Source organism: Macaca nemestrina, chromosome 1, assembly GCF_043159975.1.
Source record: "Macaca nemestrina isolate mMacNem1 chromosome 1, mMacNem.hap1, whole genome shotgun sequence".
Classification (NCBI taxonomy): Eukaryota; Metazoa; Chordata; class Mammalia; order Primates; family Cercopithecidae; genus Macaca; species Macaca nemestrina.
This window is the reverse complement of record NC_092125.1, coordinates 99,763,822-99,777,847: the sequence shown is the minus strand read 5'-3', so window position 1 is coordinate 99,777,847 and position 14,026 is coordinate 99,763,822. Positions and strand designations below refer to the sequence as shown.

At 46.1% G+C, this 14,026-nt stretch overlaps 1 protein-coding gene and 1 long non-coding RNA gene across 5 annotated transcripts in view; one reads left to right on the top strand and one right to left on the bottom strand.

Annotated features, from left to right (window-relative positions):
* LOC105498153 (cilia and flagella associated protein 45) overlaps positions 1-3,200 on the bottom strand; it is a 28,248-nt gene extending 25,048 nt beyond the window's left edge. The window contains exons 1-2 of one of the 3 annotated variants that reach the window (XM_011770036.3): positions 3,064-3,134; positions 1,731-1,929 (exon numbers count right to left, since the gene is read on the bottom strand). Coding sequence is in view for 1 of the 3 variants with exons in the window: in XM_011770035.3 (XP_011768337.1) it covers positions 3,064-3,066 (3 nt within the window). In the remaining 2 variants the exon portion in view is untranslated. Of the gene's footprint in view, positions 1-1,730; positions 1,930-3,063 lie in introns of all 3 variants that reach the window. The other 2 variants (XM_011770035.3, XM_024798068.2) reach the window with 2 other exon arrangements.
* Positions 3,201-3,217: 17 nt separating this feature from the next.
* LOC139359588 (uncharacterized) lies at positions 3,218-12,424 on the top strand. 2 transcript variants are annotated; one of them, XR_011615677.1, is made up of 3 exons: positions 3,218-3,359; positions 8,430-8,561; positions 12,321-12,424. It is a non-coding gene; the product is annotated as an uncharacterized lncRNA (long non-coding RNA). The 2 variants fall into 2 exon arrangements; XR_011615674.1 differs by lacking the exon at positions 12,321-12,424 and adding an exon at positions 8,690-8,821.
* Positions 12,425-14,026: the final 1,602 nt, after the last annotated feature.

Here is a 14,026-nt window from a genome sequence, read left to right as displayed (position 1 = left end):
AGATGCCAGCCCTGCTTTGATATTTTCGTCTTGGTGACTCAGCTGACTCCCCCTCTCTTCATAAGCCTTCCAACTCCTGGAGCACAAGAATTCAGCCACAGCTAGGAGCTCTATGAGAGACTCTGATGCAGAAAGATTTGCTGATCAAACAAATAATGATTTTGATTTGCAGACATTGATACAGGATGATCTCCATAACACGTTAAGTTGTAAAGAAAACAGACTGTAAGAAACACATAAGGCTGGGTGCCATGGCTCATACCTATAATCTCAGCATTTGGGGAAGACAAGGCGGGTGGATCGAATGAACTCAGGAGTTCAAGACCAGCCTGGGCAACATGGCAAAACCCCATCTCTATAAAAAGTATGCAAATTAGCCAGGCGTGGTGGCGTATACCTATAGTCCCAGCTACTTGGGAGGCTGAGGCAGAAGGATAGCTTGATCCCGGGAGGCAGAGGTTGCAGTGAGCCAAGGTTGAGCCACTGCACTCCAGCCTGGGTGACAGAGCAAGATATTATCTCAAAAAAATAATAATAATAAAGAAAGAAAAAGAAATATAAGTATTCTTGGCCAGGCATGGTGGTCATGCCTGTAATCCCAGTACTTTGGGAGGCCAAGGTGGGTGGATCACCTGAGGTCAGGAGTTCGAGACCAGCCTGTCCAACATAGTGAAGCCCCCGTCTCTACAAAAAAATACAAAAATTAGCCAGGCATAGTGGCATGTGCCTGTAATCCCAGCTACTCGGGAGGCTGAAATCCCAGCTACTTGGGAGGCTGAGGCAGGAGAATCGCTTGAACCCGGGAGGCAGAGGTTGCAGTGAGCCAAGATCGCGCCACTGCCCTCCAGCCTAAGCGACTCCATCTCAAAAAGAAAAACAAATGTAGAAGTATTCTTGTAAAGATGTTTGAATGGCAGGTATGTGCCCAGAATGTATTACTGAAAGCATGTTCAAAAAAATGTTTAACAGTATGTCAGGTAAGCTTTACCATCTTAAATGTTTCTTTATTGAATAATTTCCTACAATGAGTAGACAGCTATTTTTATGACCAGAAAAAAAAAAAAAACTATTTTTTATTTGAAAACAAAGCATAGCAACGGGCCTGGTGCCCCAACTCTGAAAGCAAGAGAGTACAACCCTTTAAAAAAAAAAAATAGCATTATATATTCCGGGATCCGGGATGTTTCACTCAAATCCAGCAAGACGAAGCTGGAATGGGGCTAGAATAGGTCAGTATGGAGTTTCCCTGATGTAACTTCAACACCCATCAACTGAACGAGTTGATATGTTCAGGAAAGATATGTCTTTTCCTAGATGTCTTACCCATTCTGAGATCTAGTTCTTTTTTTGCACAGAGTCACCGCAGGCTGGCAAATTCAGGCTTCAAACCCTTGGCCTGGTTCTACTTCCCTTTCTGAAGACTTTAGTTACCAAGTAAGAGAGAGTCCCATGAACCAGACCCCTTGCCTTTTACTCTGAGTGATCCACGCAATTATCCTCTTTCTTCAAGTGGGACCAAGTTGGCCATCTGTAGGATGCTACCAGAAGATAACATCCTAGTCAGTACTGAGGTCCCCATCTCTCCTTCTGGAGGATTTTAATCATTATTTTTATAAGAGTTCTGGAAGTCTGCCTAATTGTGAGCCTCACCACCCTTACTGTCTCTTCTCACACCTTTAAATATTCTCCAAACCTATTGAGTAGCACCATATGTACACAAACACACATACCTGGCCTACCAGAGATCACTAACTTAGACCCACTGCTTCTCAAAAGTGTCCATATGCCCAGTCCTGTCCCAGGAATTTCAAAGGGGCTCAGTCAGTGAGTCAAACCCCTGCCCTGAGTGGCTCCTGGATGGGGAATCCGCGATCTGGGTGCTCTGAAGTCCACGAGTCTTGCCCAGGTGCAACTTATGACCTGTGAGAGCTTGGAAATAGGAAATTTTTAAAAGAGGACAAAAGGGGAACTAACATTTACCATATGCCCTTAGACACCAGGCATGACAGTAGGTGCTCACGTACATACATACGCTACTGGGTTTGTAAGGTGCTGAGAGAAGATGGGACACTGAATCAAATAGAATACATAAGTGAAAAGGGATCCCCCCCACCCCAATTACAACACTGCAGGGAGTCCTCGAAAGTCAGGAACTGCTCTTTGTTGAAGGCTTGTTTAATAATTAACAAAACTCTTCTGAGGTCCACTGAGCCCCAGAAAAGCAATGCAGCCTCTGGGCCTGAAGTTTGTCCACAAGTATACCCAAGTAGCAACCTTTGCCACCTGTTGTGCCCCAGACATTCTAGGTCAGTTCCAATAACCCAAGACTCCAACACTTATCCTCTGCCCTTCTTCTCCCTTCTGGGACCAACACACTGAAGCCCAGGCATCCCCTTCATGGTTCCTCCCAGGCCTTGCTGGCCTTCTCAACCTTCAGGACCCTGACGGTCCTCCCCATTCCAGTGAAACCCAGGCTGACAGGCCTGTCCCAGTCTCTCTCCCGGGCCTTGCAAACCTGAGACACTCCTCACTCACTCACCCATTTATTCATTCATTCATTCATTCATTCATTCACTCATTCATTCACTGCCAAATATTTATTGACTATCTACTGAGGGACAGGAAGCCCTGCTAACAGGAGAAAAACCTGAGGCTCGGGCACATTAGATGACTTATCCACAGTCATCTTGCTAGTTAGTGGCAAAACAGGTACCACTACCCATTATCTGGCCTCCTCACCCATGTTTTTTCCCACACCACATCCACAATCTTTGGTCCACTGAGGCTCCGGTCTGATGGCATCGGGGAGAGGGTTGGGACATCCCTTTCTCTCCAACTGCTCCGCTCAGCGCGCTCCACATTTCCAATCACTATCGATGCTATCCCTAATTCCCCTTCTGACCCCACCTCATGATCTCCCTTGCTTCTTCTAGAGGTGTTCTTACTCCTGGGCCTTCCCGACCCTTAGACCCAACTCTGCCCTCCCCTAGGCCCCCACTTTCCCCACTCAGAGCCCCCACACAATTCAGGACACAAGAGGCCCCATCTGAGGTTCTCCCTCACCATGTCCTCAGCCACACGCCCTGACTCCGGACCTCTGTCGCCGCCCGGGCGCCTCCAAGGCCTTGGTGTTGACGCGTTACCGTGGCAACCACTAGCCCGCGTTCCTCGGCTCAGGCCCCGCCCCCGGCCCCGCCCCTCCCACCTCCAGTGGGCAGTTGCCTTGTGCTGGAGGCGTAGGAACCCGAGCCGGTCGCTCCAACCGTTGCAGCCCCGCGCTCCAGCCCAACCGCGGCTCTGAAGGATTGACCCGCCCTAGCGTGCCCTGCTCTGCACTTTGGCTTTGGCCAAACTTTTAGGTCAGAACCCGAACTTAAAGAGCTTACCATGGGCCGAGGGAGTTCTAACTGTCAGCGGCCCACGGTCACAGTTTTCCCCAGGGACTTCACCTAGGTTACTATGATTACCCTTGCCCCACTGCCCAGGAGGCGCCAAGCCAACCCCTGATGAGTGTAATCTGCAGATAAGCCAGCAGGATCAGACCAAACTAGTTTCACAGCAGAAGACAGTCTGGTCGGGTCAAGAAAGAACTTCCAGCCCTGAGGATGTCTCTGCAGTCTCAGAAGCAGTTTCTTAAATTGCGGGCCTCAAATCTCCGGCTAAGAATCACCTGGAGAGTTTATTAAAAATGGAGGCCCTACATTAGAATAAGTCAAAAGCTAAGGAACTGACCTTGGGGTACTACTTCCTAGCTGGTATGTACTGTTCTAGAAAGTACATCGGGGTTTTGTCATTTTTTCCAATTTGGTTTGGCCTCTCTACCTCCCAGCTTGCAGGGCTGGCATTGAACTCACCTCGGTAGGCTGCGTGCTCCAAGCCTCACAAAGCTGTCCCACCAGACCAAGGACATTTGTCTCCCTCCGGTGCTGATTAGCTAAGCTCTTGGTGTGACTTTGTGAGTCTCTGAGCTGCTTTCTCAAACCTCTCTCCAAACCCTCACAGCCAGTCTTTCTGAAGCTCTTACTCCAACTTGCATACTGAAGGCTGTTCACAAGCCCCAGGGGAATGGAAGAAGGGAGACAAGGTCACTTCTTGCTGCTTTTAAAAGGACTTTTTCCAACAGGCTTCACATTCCTTCCCTAGATTTCCCAGCCTTTATCTCCTTTGGGATTAAGAGTACGAAATTGTGTCCCTGCGCAGAGTCCCACCAAGTGTTGAAGGCTTAATCAGAGGGAGAAGGGAAGGCCTGAAGAGAAGGAGCACAGTCCATGGGAGGCTTGGGACTGAGATAGGGGGTTGTTCTGTTCCTGGGAACCTTCCTTACTAAGCCTTGGCATTAGAACTCCCTTCCCTGCAGCTCAGAAAGAAGGAAAAACAAGTAACCGGTCCACTGTAGACAAGGTGCTTCCTGTATTCTTTTCACTCCATTCTCCCAGGCACATCTGCATGACGTAGTTACTATCCCTGTAACCAAAGAGGAAACTGAGGCCAAGAAAAATAATTGTCCAAACTGAAAGTCTGTATCTTAGCCCAGGGTGACTCGCTGAAGAAAAGGTGCAAAGTTGAGGCAGAAAGGGCTGGGCACGGTGGCTCATGCCCATAATCCCAGCACTTTGGGAGGCCGAGGTGGGCAGATCACGAGGTAGGAGTTGGAGACCAGCCTGGCCAACATAGTGAAACCCCATCTCTACTAAAAATACAAAAAATTAGCCAGGGGTGGTGGCGGGCACCTGTAATCCCAGCTACTCAGGAGGCTGAGGCAGAAGAATGGTTTGAACCCGGGAGGGGAAGATTGCAGTGAGCCAAGATCACTCCAGCCCAGGGGACAATGCAAGACTCTGTCTCAAGGAAAAACAAAAAAAGATTGAGGCAGGAAGGAGGGAATGACAGAGCGCAGTGTAAGGGACTTGCCTCCCAGCAGGCAATTACACACCTATAATCCCAATACTTTGGGAGCCTAAGGCAGAAGGATTGCTTGCATCCAGGAGTTTGAGAACACCCTGGGCAACATAGGGAGATCTCATCACTACAAAAAATCAAAAATTAGCCAGGCATAGCAGTACATGCGGGTGGTCCCAGCTACTTGGGAGGCTGCACTAGGAGGGTCACTTGAGCCTGGGAGGTTGAGGCTGCTCTGAGCCATGATTGTGCCAATGCACCCAGCCTGGGTGACAGAGTGAGACTCTGTCTTGAAAAATAAAGTAAATAAAATACAATAAAAATTTATCTCAAAGCTAACAATGCTTAAGCTTCAGGCCTCTCATTTACGTAAGCACATGTCAAGGCTCAGAGAAGAACCCGTGGCAATGTGTCTACAGGCATACCTTGGAGATATTGCAGATCAGGCTTCAGAGCACTGCAATAAAACTAATATCACAATACAGTGTGAGCAACACAAATTATTTGGTTTCCCAGTGCATATGAAAGTTACATTTGCACTATACTGTAGTCTATCAGGTGTGCAATAGCATTATGTCTTAAAAAAATGTGCAGACTTTAATTTAAATATACTTGATTGCTAAAAAGTGCTAACAATCATCTGAGACTTCAGCGACAGTCATCATCTTTTTGTGGGTGGAGGGTCTTGCCTCGTGTTAATGGCTGCTAACTGATGAGGGTAGCACTTGCTGAAGGCAGAGATGGCTGCAGCAATTTCTTACAATGAGACAACAGTGAAGTTTGCCACATCAGTTGGCTCTTCGTTTCTTTTTTTTTTTTCAAATGGAGTTTCACTCTTGTTGCCCAAGCTGAAGTTCAATGACGCGATCTCAGCTCCCTGCAACCTCTGCCTCCCGGGTTCAAGATATTCTTCTGCCTCAGCCTCCAGAGTAGCTGGGATTACATGCGCCACCACACCCAGTTAATTTTGTGTTTGTTTGTTTGCTTGTTTGTTTTTAAGACAGAGTTTTGCTCTTGTTGCCCAGGCTGGAGTGCAATGGCGCGATCTCCGCTCACCACAACCTCCACCTCCCGGATTCAAGCGATTTTCCTGCCTAGGCCTCCCGAGTAACTGGGATTCGAGGCATGCAGCACCATACCCGGCTAATTTTGTATTTTTAGTAGAGACAGGGTTTCTCCATGTTGCTCAGGCTGGTCTCAAACTCCCGACCTCAGGTGATCCGCCCGCCTGGACTTCCCAGAGTGTTGGGATTACAAGCGTGAGCCACCGCGCCCGGCTGACTCTTTCATGAAAGATTTCTCTGTAGGATGTAATGCTGTTTCATAGCATTTTACCCACAGTAGAACTTCTTTCAAACTTGGCATCAATCCCTTCAAGCCCTGCAGCTGCTGTATCATCTAAGTTTATGGAATATTCTAAATTCTTTTTTTGTCATTTCAATAATGATTACAGTGTCTTCACCATGAGTAAACTCTTTTCTGTTTGTTTGTTGTTTTAAAGCTCCATCGTCAATGGAATAGGAGTAGATTCTACCCCTAAGAAACAACTCCTCACCATTCCAGTTTCATCACGAGATTGCAGCAATTTGGTCACATCTTCAGATTCCATTTCTGATTCTAGCTCTCTTGCTATTTCCACCATGTCTGGTATTACTTCTTGCACTGAAGTCCTGAACCCCTCAAAGTCATCCATGAGAGTTGGAATTACCTTCCATCAAACTCCTGTTAATCTCAATGTTTTGATCTTTTCTCATGAATCATAAATGTTCTTAATGGCATCTAAAATAGCGAATCTTTTTCAGAAGGTTTTCATTTTACTTTGCCCAGATGCATCAGAAAAAAAAAAAATCATTATCTATGGCAGTTATAGCCTTACAAAATGTATTTCTTAAATAATAAGACTTGAAACTGGAAATTACATCTTGATCCATAGGCTACAAAATGGATATTGTGTTAGCAGAAATGAAAACAATATTGCTCTTCTACTACATCTCCATCAGAGTCCTTGGATGACTAGATGTATTGTCAATGAGCAGTAATATTCTGAAAGGAATCTTTTTTTCTGGGCAGTAGGTCTCAATAGTGGGCTTAAAATATTCAGTAAACCATGTTGTAAACAAATGTGCTGTCATCCCGGCTTTGTTGGTCCATTGATAGAGCACAGGCAGAACCAATTTAGTATAATTCTGAAGGGCCTTAGGATTTTTGGAATGATAAGTAAGCATTGCTCTCAACTTAAAGAAACCAGCTGGCAGGGTGTGGTGGCTCATGCCTGTAATCCCAACACTTTGGGAGGCTGAGGTGGGCAGATCATTTGAAGTCAGGACTTTGAGACCAGCCTGGCCAACATGGTAAAACCTATCTCTACTAAAAATGCAAAAAAAAAAAAGATCTGGGCATGGTGACATGTGCCTGTAATCCCAGCTACTCGAGGCACGAGAATCACTTGAACCCAGGAGGTGGAAGTTGCAGTGAGCTGAGATTGTGCCGCTGCACTCCAGCCTGTGTGACACAGTGAGACCTTTTCTCAAAAAAAAACAAAAATAAAAAAATAAAGGAACCAACTGTGTTAACCCCTAACAAGAAAGTCAGCCATCCCTTTGAAGTTTTGAAGCATTGACTTCTCTCTAGTCATGAAAGTCTTAGATGGTATCTTCGTCCGTAGAAGGCTGTTTCATCTACATTCAAAATCTGTAAGTGTAGCCACCTTCATCAATTGTCTTAGCTAGATCTTCTGGATAACTTGCTTCAGGTTCTGCATCAGCACTTGCTGCTTCACCTTGCACTTGTATGTTATGGAGATAACCTCTTTTCTTAAACCTCATGAACCAACCTCGGCTAACTTCAAACTTTTTTTCTTCCTCACCTCTCTCACCCTTCATAGAAGTGAAGAGAGTTAGGGCCTTGCTCTTGAGTAGGTGAACTTCTTTTTTCTTTTTCTTTCTTTTTTTTTTCTTTTTTTTTTTTTTTTTTTTTGAGACAGAGTCTTGCTGTGTTGCCCAGGTTGGAATGCAGTGGTGCGATCTCAGCTCACTGTAAGCTCCGCCTCCCAGGTTCACACCATTCTCCTGCTTCAGCCTCCCGAATAGTGGGACTACAGGCGCCCGCCACCGTGCCTGGCTAATTTTTTTGTATTTTTAGTAGAGACAGGGTTTCACCATGTTAGCCAGGATGGTCTCAATCTCCTGACCTCGTGATCCACCTGCCTCAGCCTCCCAAAGTGCTGGGATTACAGGCGTGAGCCACCGTGCCCGGCCCAACTAGGTGGACTTAAGGGAGTGTTGTAGCTGGTTTGGTCTTCTATCCAGAGCACTAAAACTTTCTCCGTATCAGGAATAAGGCTGTTTCTTTTGCTTATCATTCATGTGTTCACTGGAATAGCACTTTTAATTTCCTTCAAGAACATTTCTTTTGTATTTGCAACTTGGCTAAGTGGCACGAGAGGCCTAGCTTTCAGATTATCTTGGCTTTTGATGTGCCTTCCTTGCTGAGCTTAATCATTTCCAGCTTTTGATTTTTTTTTTTTTCAGAGAGAGACGGGATCTTGCTACATAGCCCAGGCTGGACTCCAACTCCTGGGCTCAAGCCATCCTCCTGCCTCAGCTCTTAAGGAGCTGGTACTATAGGCGTGCCTCCTCACCTGGATCAGCCTTGGATTTAAAGTGAGAGACAGCAACTCTTCCTTTCATTTAAATGCTTAGAGGCCATTGTAGGGTTATTAACTGGCCTAATTTCGATATTGTTGTGTCGAATACACACATTTATTGATTCAACTTGGCGTTTTATACAGGCGCTGTTTGGTGGTACCCCAGGACAATTACAATAGTAGTATCAAAAATCACTGACCACAGATCACCGTAATAGACATAATAATAATGAAAAAGTTTGGAATATTGCAAGAATTATCAAAATGTGACACAGAGACATGAAGTGAGCACATGCTGTTGGAAAAATGGTGCCAATAGACTTGTTCAAACAGTGTTGTCACAAACTTTTATTTCGTAAAAACCACAATATCTGTGAAGCGCAATAAAGCACAGTGCTATAAAATGAGATCTGCCTGTCATTCAATAACAGGAATATGCAGGCCAGGCACAGTGGCTCACGCCTGTAATCCCAGCACTTTGAGAAGCTGAGGTAGGGGGACGGCTTGAGCACAGAAGCGCAAGAACAGCCTGGGCAACATAGCAAGACTCCATCTCTATTTTTTCTTTTACTTTTTTTTTCTTTATATTATTAGATGAAATTGAAGCCTATCCACCCCTATTTAAAAAAAAAAAAAATTGAGGACGGGAGGCTGAGGCAGGAGAATTGCGTGAACCCGGGAGGCAAAGCTTGCAGTGAGCGGCAATCGCACCACTGCACTCCAGCCTGGGCGAGAGAGCGAGACTCCGTCTCAAAAAAAAAAGAAAAAAGGTAGACAAATTTTTAATAGAATAAATAGGCATTTGGATTATTTGTAATCCAATAAGAAAAAGGAAATTCCATGAATACATTGGGAAAATACTAAATGTCTTGTTGATTTGACATAAAACATTGACATTGGTGGAGATTGTGTAAAATTCACATTAGTACACTAAAATGAGGACCTATCACAAACTGGTTAATGAGTGCCACCAATTTCAAAGAACATTTAGGAGCCGGGCATGGTGGTGCATGACTATAGTCCCAGCTACTTGTGGGCTGAGGCAGAAGGATCCCTTGAACCCAGGAGGTCGAGGCTGCAGTGAGCCGAGATCATGCCACTGCACTCAAGCTTGGGTGACAAAGTGTGACCCTATCTCAAAAAAAAAAGAGAACACTTAGGATTAATTACTGAACAATGGCCTGAAATCACACAACTCATATAAAAAATTTAATACAAATTTTCCCAAATTGACAGCTATCATAAAAATTGACATGATTTTAAAAAAACTGTGAAGTGAAACATTCTAATCTGTAATAGAAGTGTTGATCAATCCATGCCTGTGATATTTATCATTTATCTATCAATCATCTAAATATATAATTTTTTTTATCCACCATTCCTGGCTCATAACTCCCATAGATAGTCTTTTGTTATAATGTTGGGGTGCTCTAGGCCTCAGAAACAGGCCTCAGGAAACAGAATCTCTCTCTCTCTTTGATCTTCTTCTGCTCTCCTTTCATCTGCCCAAGGTACCACTCTAATCTGGTTGTGGGCCACAAGACCCTCATTCCAGAGAGTCCTGCCCCATGCCTAAATGAAGGAATGCTACACAGAAAGGCCAGGAGAAATCTGAACAGACAGGTCCTGCCAGGTTTTCCCTAGTCAGTCTGTTAGTATTAGATTAATTCCTTTGTTCCAATCGCATTTCTACACAATGTCCATGCTTCAGTCATGCCTATCCAATGAAGTCTCCATAAAAGGCCCAAGAGGATAGGGTTCAGGAGCTTCCAGATGGCTGAACACCTGGTTGGAGGGGGCTGGAGAGGGCATGAAAACTCCACACTCCTTCCTCCATATCTCACCCTACACATCTCTTTATCTGTATCCTTCACAATATCCTTTATATTAAACCAGTGAACATAAATGTCGCCCTGAGTTCTCTGAGCTGCTCCAGCAAATGAATTGAACCCAAAGAGGGGGTTGTGGGAACCCCAACTTGAAGCTGGTCAGTCAGAAGTTCCGGATACCCAGATTTGTGACTGCTGTCTGAAGCAAGGAGCAGTTTTGGAGGCTGAGTCCCCAACCTTTAGGATCTGACACTATCTCCAGGTAGATAGCATGAATTGCATTCGAGCTGGTATCTGCTGCAGAATCAACTGCTTGTTTGTTGGTGGGGAGAAAATCCCCACATTTGATCACAGAAGTCTTTTTTTTTTTTTTTTTTTTTTTTTGAGACGGAGTCTCGCTCTGCCGCCCAGGCTGAAGTGCAGTGGCCGGATCTCAGCTCACTGCAAGCTCCGCCTCCCGGGTTTACGCCATTCTCCGGCCTCAGCCTCCCGAGTAGCTGGGACTACAGGCACCCGCCACCACGCCCGGCTAGTTTTTTTTTGTATTTTTAGTAGAGACGGGGTTTCACTGTGTTAGCCAGGATGGTCTCGATCTCCTGAACTCGTGATCCGCCCGTCTCGGCCTCCCAAAGTGCTGGGATTACAGGCTTGAGCCACCGCGCCCGGCCAATCACAGAAGTCTTCTGTCTGCCTTGATTGTTGTTGTTGAGTGAGAAAATAAGGAAAAGCACTTTGAGTGTTTTTCCCACACTCACAATGCCAGAGAAAAGACTGAACTGTCTTCTCTTCTCTCTGTAGGAAATAATATAACATTGTTGTCATATGAAGAGACAAAGTATATGCAGGCAAAAATGTAAGGATAAAACTACTGCATTTTAGAGTTGCTTCAAGCAGTTAATTCATACAAATCCTGTGTTACTTTTCTAAATCTTATGATGTTTATAGTATTTGCCAGGTTTTTTTAAATTTGTAATTTGTTGCGAATTTATTATTCAAAACAAATGTTTACTTCTGTAATTAATCTTAATAATTTTGTGTTGTTTTTCACAAATGGAGCTTTCGAAATTGTAGAAGCTTCATCCCTGACAAAACCAAGGTCCACCCTGATAAGCGGGGAGGCAACCTTCCCCTTCTCAGGAAAGCTTGGCTCAAAACTGCAGCCATATCTGGTGCTGCTGGGGGTGGGGAGAAGGGGTGTCCTTACTCTCACCTCCCAACCTAGTCCAAGCTCCACTCACTCTTCTCCTCGTTGTTTTCCAGCTTTTCTTTCTCCCATTTCTACTTGTGCATCTTTAGAGTCCCTTTCCTTCCCCCGAGCTCTCATTTCACTCTCCTCCTAGTTCTCAATCCCATTTCAACCCGTTCTCGCTGCCCAGAAAGCCAAGGACTGAGAACAATGGGGAAAGTTTAGAGGCTAAAGATGCCTGAGAAAGAGGGCAGGTCCAGATTCTCTGCCCAACCCTAACCCCACGTCAGGCTCCCTGACCCTTCCTACCCCCAGAGAAGTCTCAGAATAAAGCTTGATTTTCAGCCAGGGGCCAGGATCTCGGAGCCAAGAGAGGAACTGGGTGCGGAGGAGCCAGGAGCAGAGCCCAGCAATCTTGGGCTGGACTTGGTCCTGGCACCTCTATCTTACGGCCACTGGAACTGGGTGCTGGTCACCTGCTGGCCCTGAGGTGCTCCCCGCACTGCAGAGGTAGGAGGGATAGGAATTTTGGCCCTCTGATGAATAAGCATATTTAAATGAGAGGAGTCTGGGAGACAAGGTCCAGCACGGCCGTTTGGTTACAATGAAAAGACTAGCCTCTTACTCTAGCATGCCTCCTGTCTAAGAACAATGAGAAAGGAGACTGGTTCCGTGATTCTTGCTCTGTCCTTCCTGTCCCCTCCTGTCTCCTGCCTTCTCCTCCTCTCTTCTGTGTCCCCTTTCTCTGAACCGCATTTAGGAAACTGCACCTCCCAGTGCAGGGATCAGAGATGCTGAAGCTGGATGTGAAAGAAGAAGGCGAAGAAACTGGGATGCGGATAGCAGGACCATAGATTTGGAATGAGACATGGGGTTTCCACATTCCTGTAGAAGAGTCTTTGTAAGTGCACACAGCTTGTGTTAATGATGGTCTATTTCTCATTTCCTTTGAACTCCTTTGCTAACTACTGGGAATTCTCCAGGATAGGGGTCCCCCCTTCCTTTGGAACTGTCCGCATTGCCCTATATAGCCTCTGCTCCCATTTTAGGGGTGCCCACCTCCCCATAAAGAAATTCTGCAATGTCCATTCGGTCCTCAGTACAGCATCATTTCTTCTGGCCTGGTTCCTAGTCAATAATGCCGTCTAGGATATTCTAGAAGAAGTCTCCCTGATTTGTGTTCCCCGGGGGAGCAAAGTGAAGAAGAGAAGTGGTGACTAATTTTGGAAACAGATTAGCAGGTTTTCAACCCTGGCTCAGCCACTTAAAGCTGAGAGACCTTGGGTAACTTGCTGAACCACCTGGGCCTTGTTTCCTTATCTGTGAGATAGGGTAATAGCCCCAAAGAGAGAGACCATGAAGATAAGACCATTCTGGATAAATCAGTCTGCACAGTGTCTGGCTGTTTTCTTTGCACTTCTTTCCCCCAGAGCATGGGAATATGGTGGGGTGGGGGGGTTGGGGGATATTTGTTCTTTTTTTTTTTTTTTTTGAGACGGAGTCTCGCTCTGTCGCCCAGGCTGGAGTGCAGTGGCGCGATCTCGGCTCACTGCAAGCTCCGCCTCCTGGGTTCACGCCATTCTCCTGCCTCAGCCTCCCGAGTAGCTGGGACTACAGGCGCCCACAACCGCGCCCAGCTAATTTTTTGTATTTTTAGTAGAGACGGGGTTTCACCATGTTAGCCAGGATGGTCTCGATCTCCTGACCTTGTGATCCGCCCGCCTCGGCCTCCCAAAGTGCTGGGATTACAGGCGTGAGCCACCGTGCCCGGCGGGATATTTGTTCTTAATGTAATATAAACACCATCAGGAATCAGATCATAAATCCTCCAAGTTGCACAGAGGCCTGAGAGGCTATTTCACTATTTCCATTATTCTCCTTCTTCCTGGAACACTTGAATTCTCAAAACTGCTTCAAAGTATGGCTTAAAACATAAGCAAATACTTAAATGCATGAATTATTTTATTCAACTATTTCCTGCCTTCCCTCTTTCTTCAAAACTTTTTCTCTTTTCCATTCTTAAAGACTGTCAGGGCTTCCTGCTACCTTCTGAGAGACCCAGCACGGGGCATGGAGAGGGGAGAGAGTCTGAAGAACAGGAAGGAGTTTGGAACCAAGGAGAATGAGTAGGGGTGAATGAAGCTGCGGCAGAGATGTTAGGGTGAGGGTGGTAGTGAGGAGGACTGAGGGGAGCTTGCTGCTAGAGGCCCTAAGTCTAGAGAGCAGAAGGAGGAAGGAGGAGAAAAGGGGACACAGGCCACGCCGCAGTATTACTGGTGCCCCTACTCCCAGGGAGGGGGAATTAGGCCAAGAATGAGGAGTAGAAATGCCAGAGTAATGACAGACAGAGCCCCAGGCTCTGACCAACCCCCTTCCCCACAATTCCCACAGTGTGGATATCTCCCAGACCAAAGAGAAAGACATGAACAAATCTGCAGCCTCCCTGCCTTCTTGAAAACCACATCT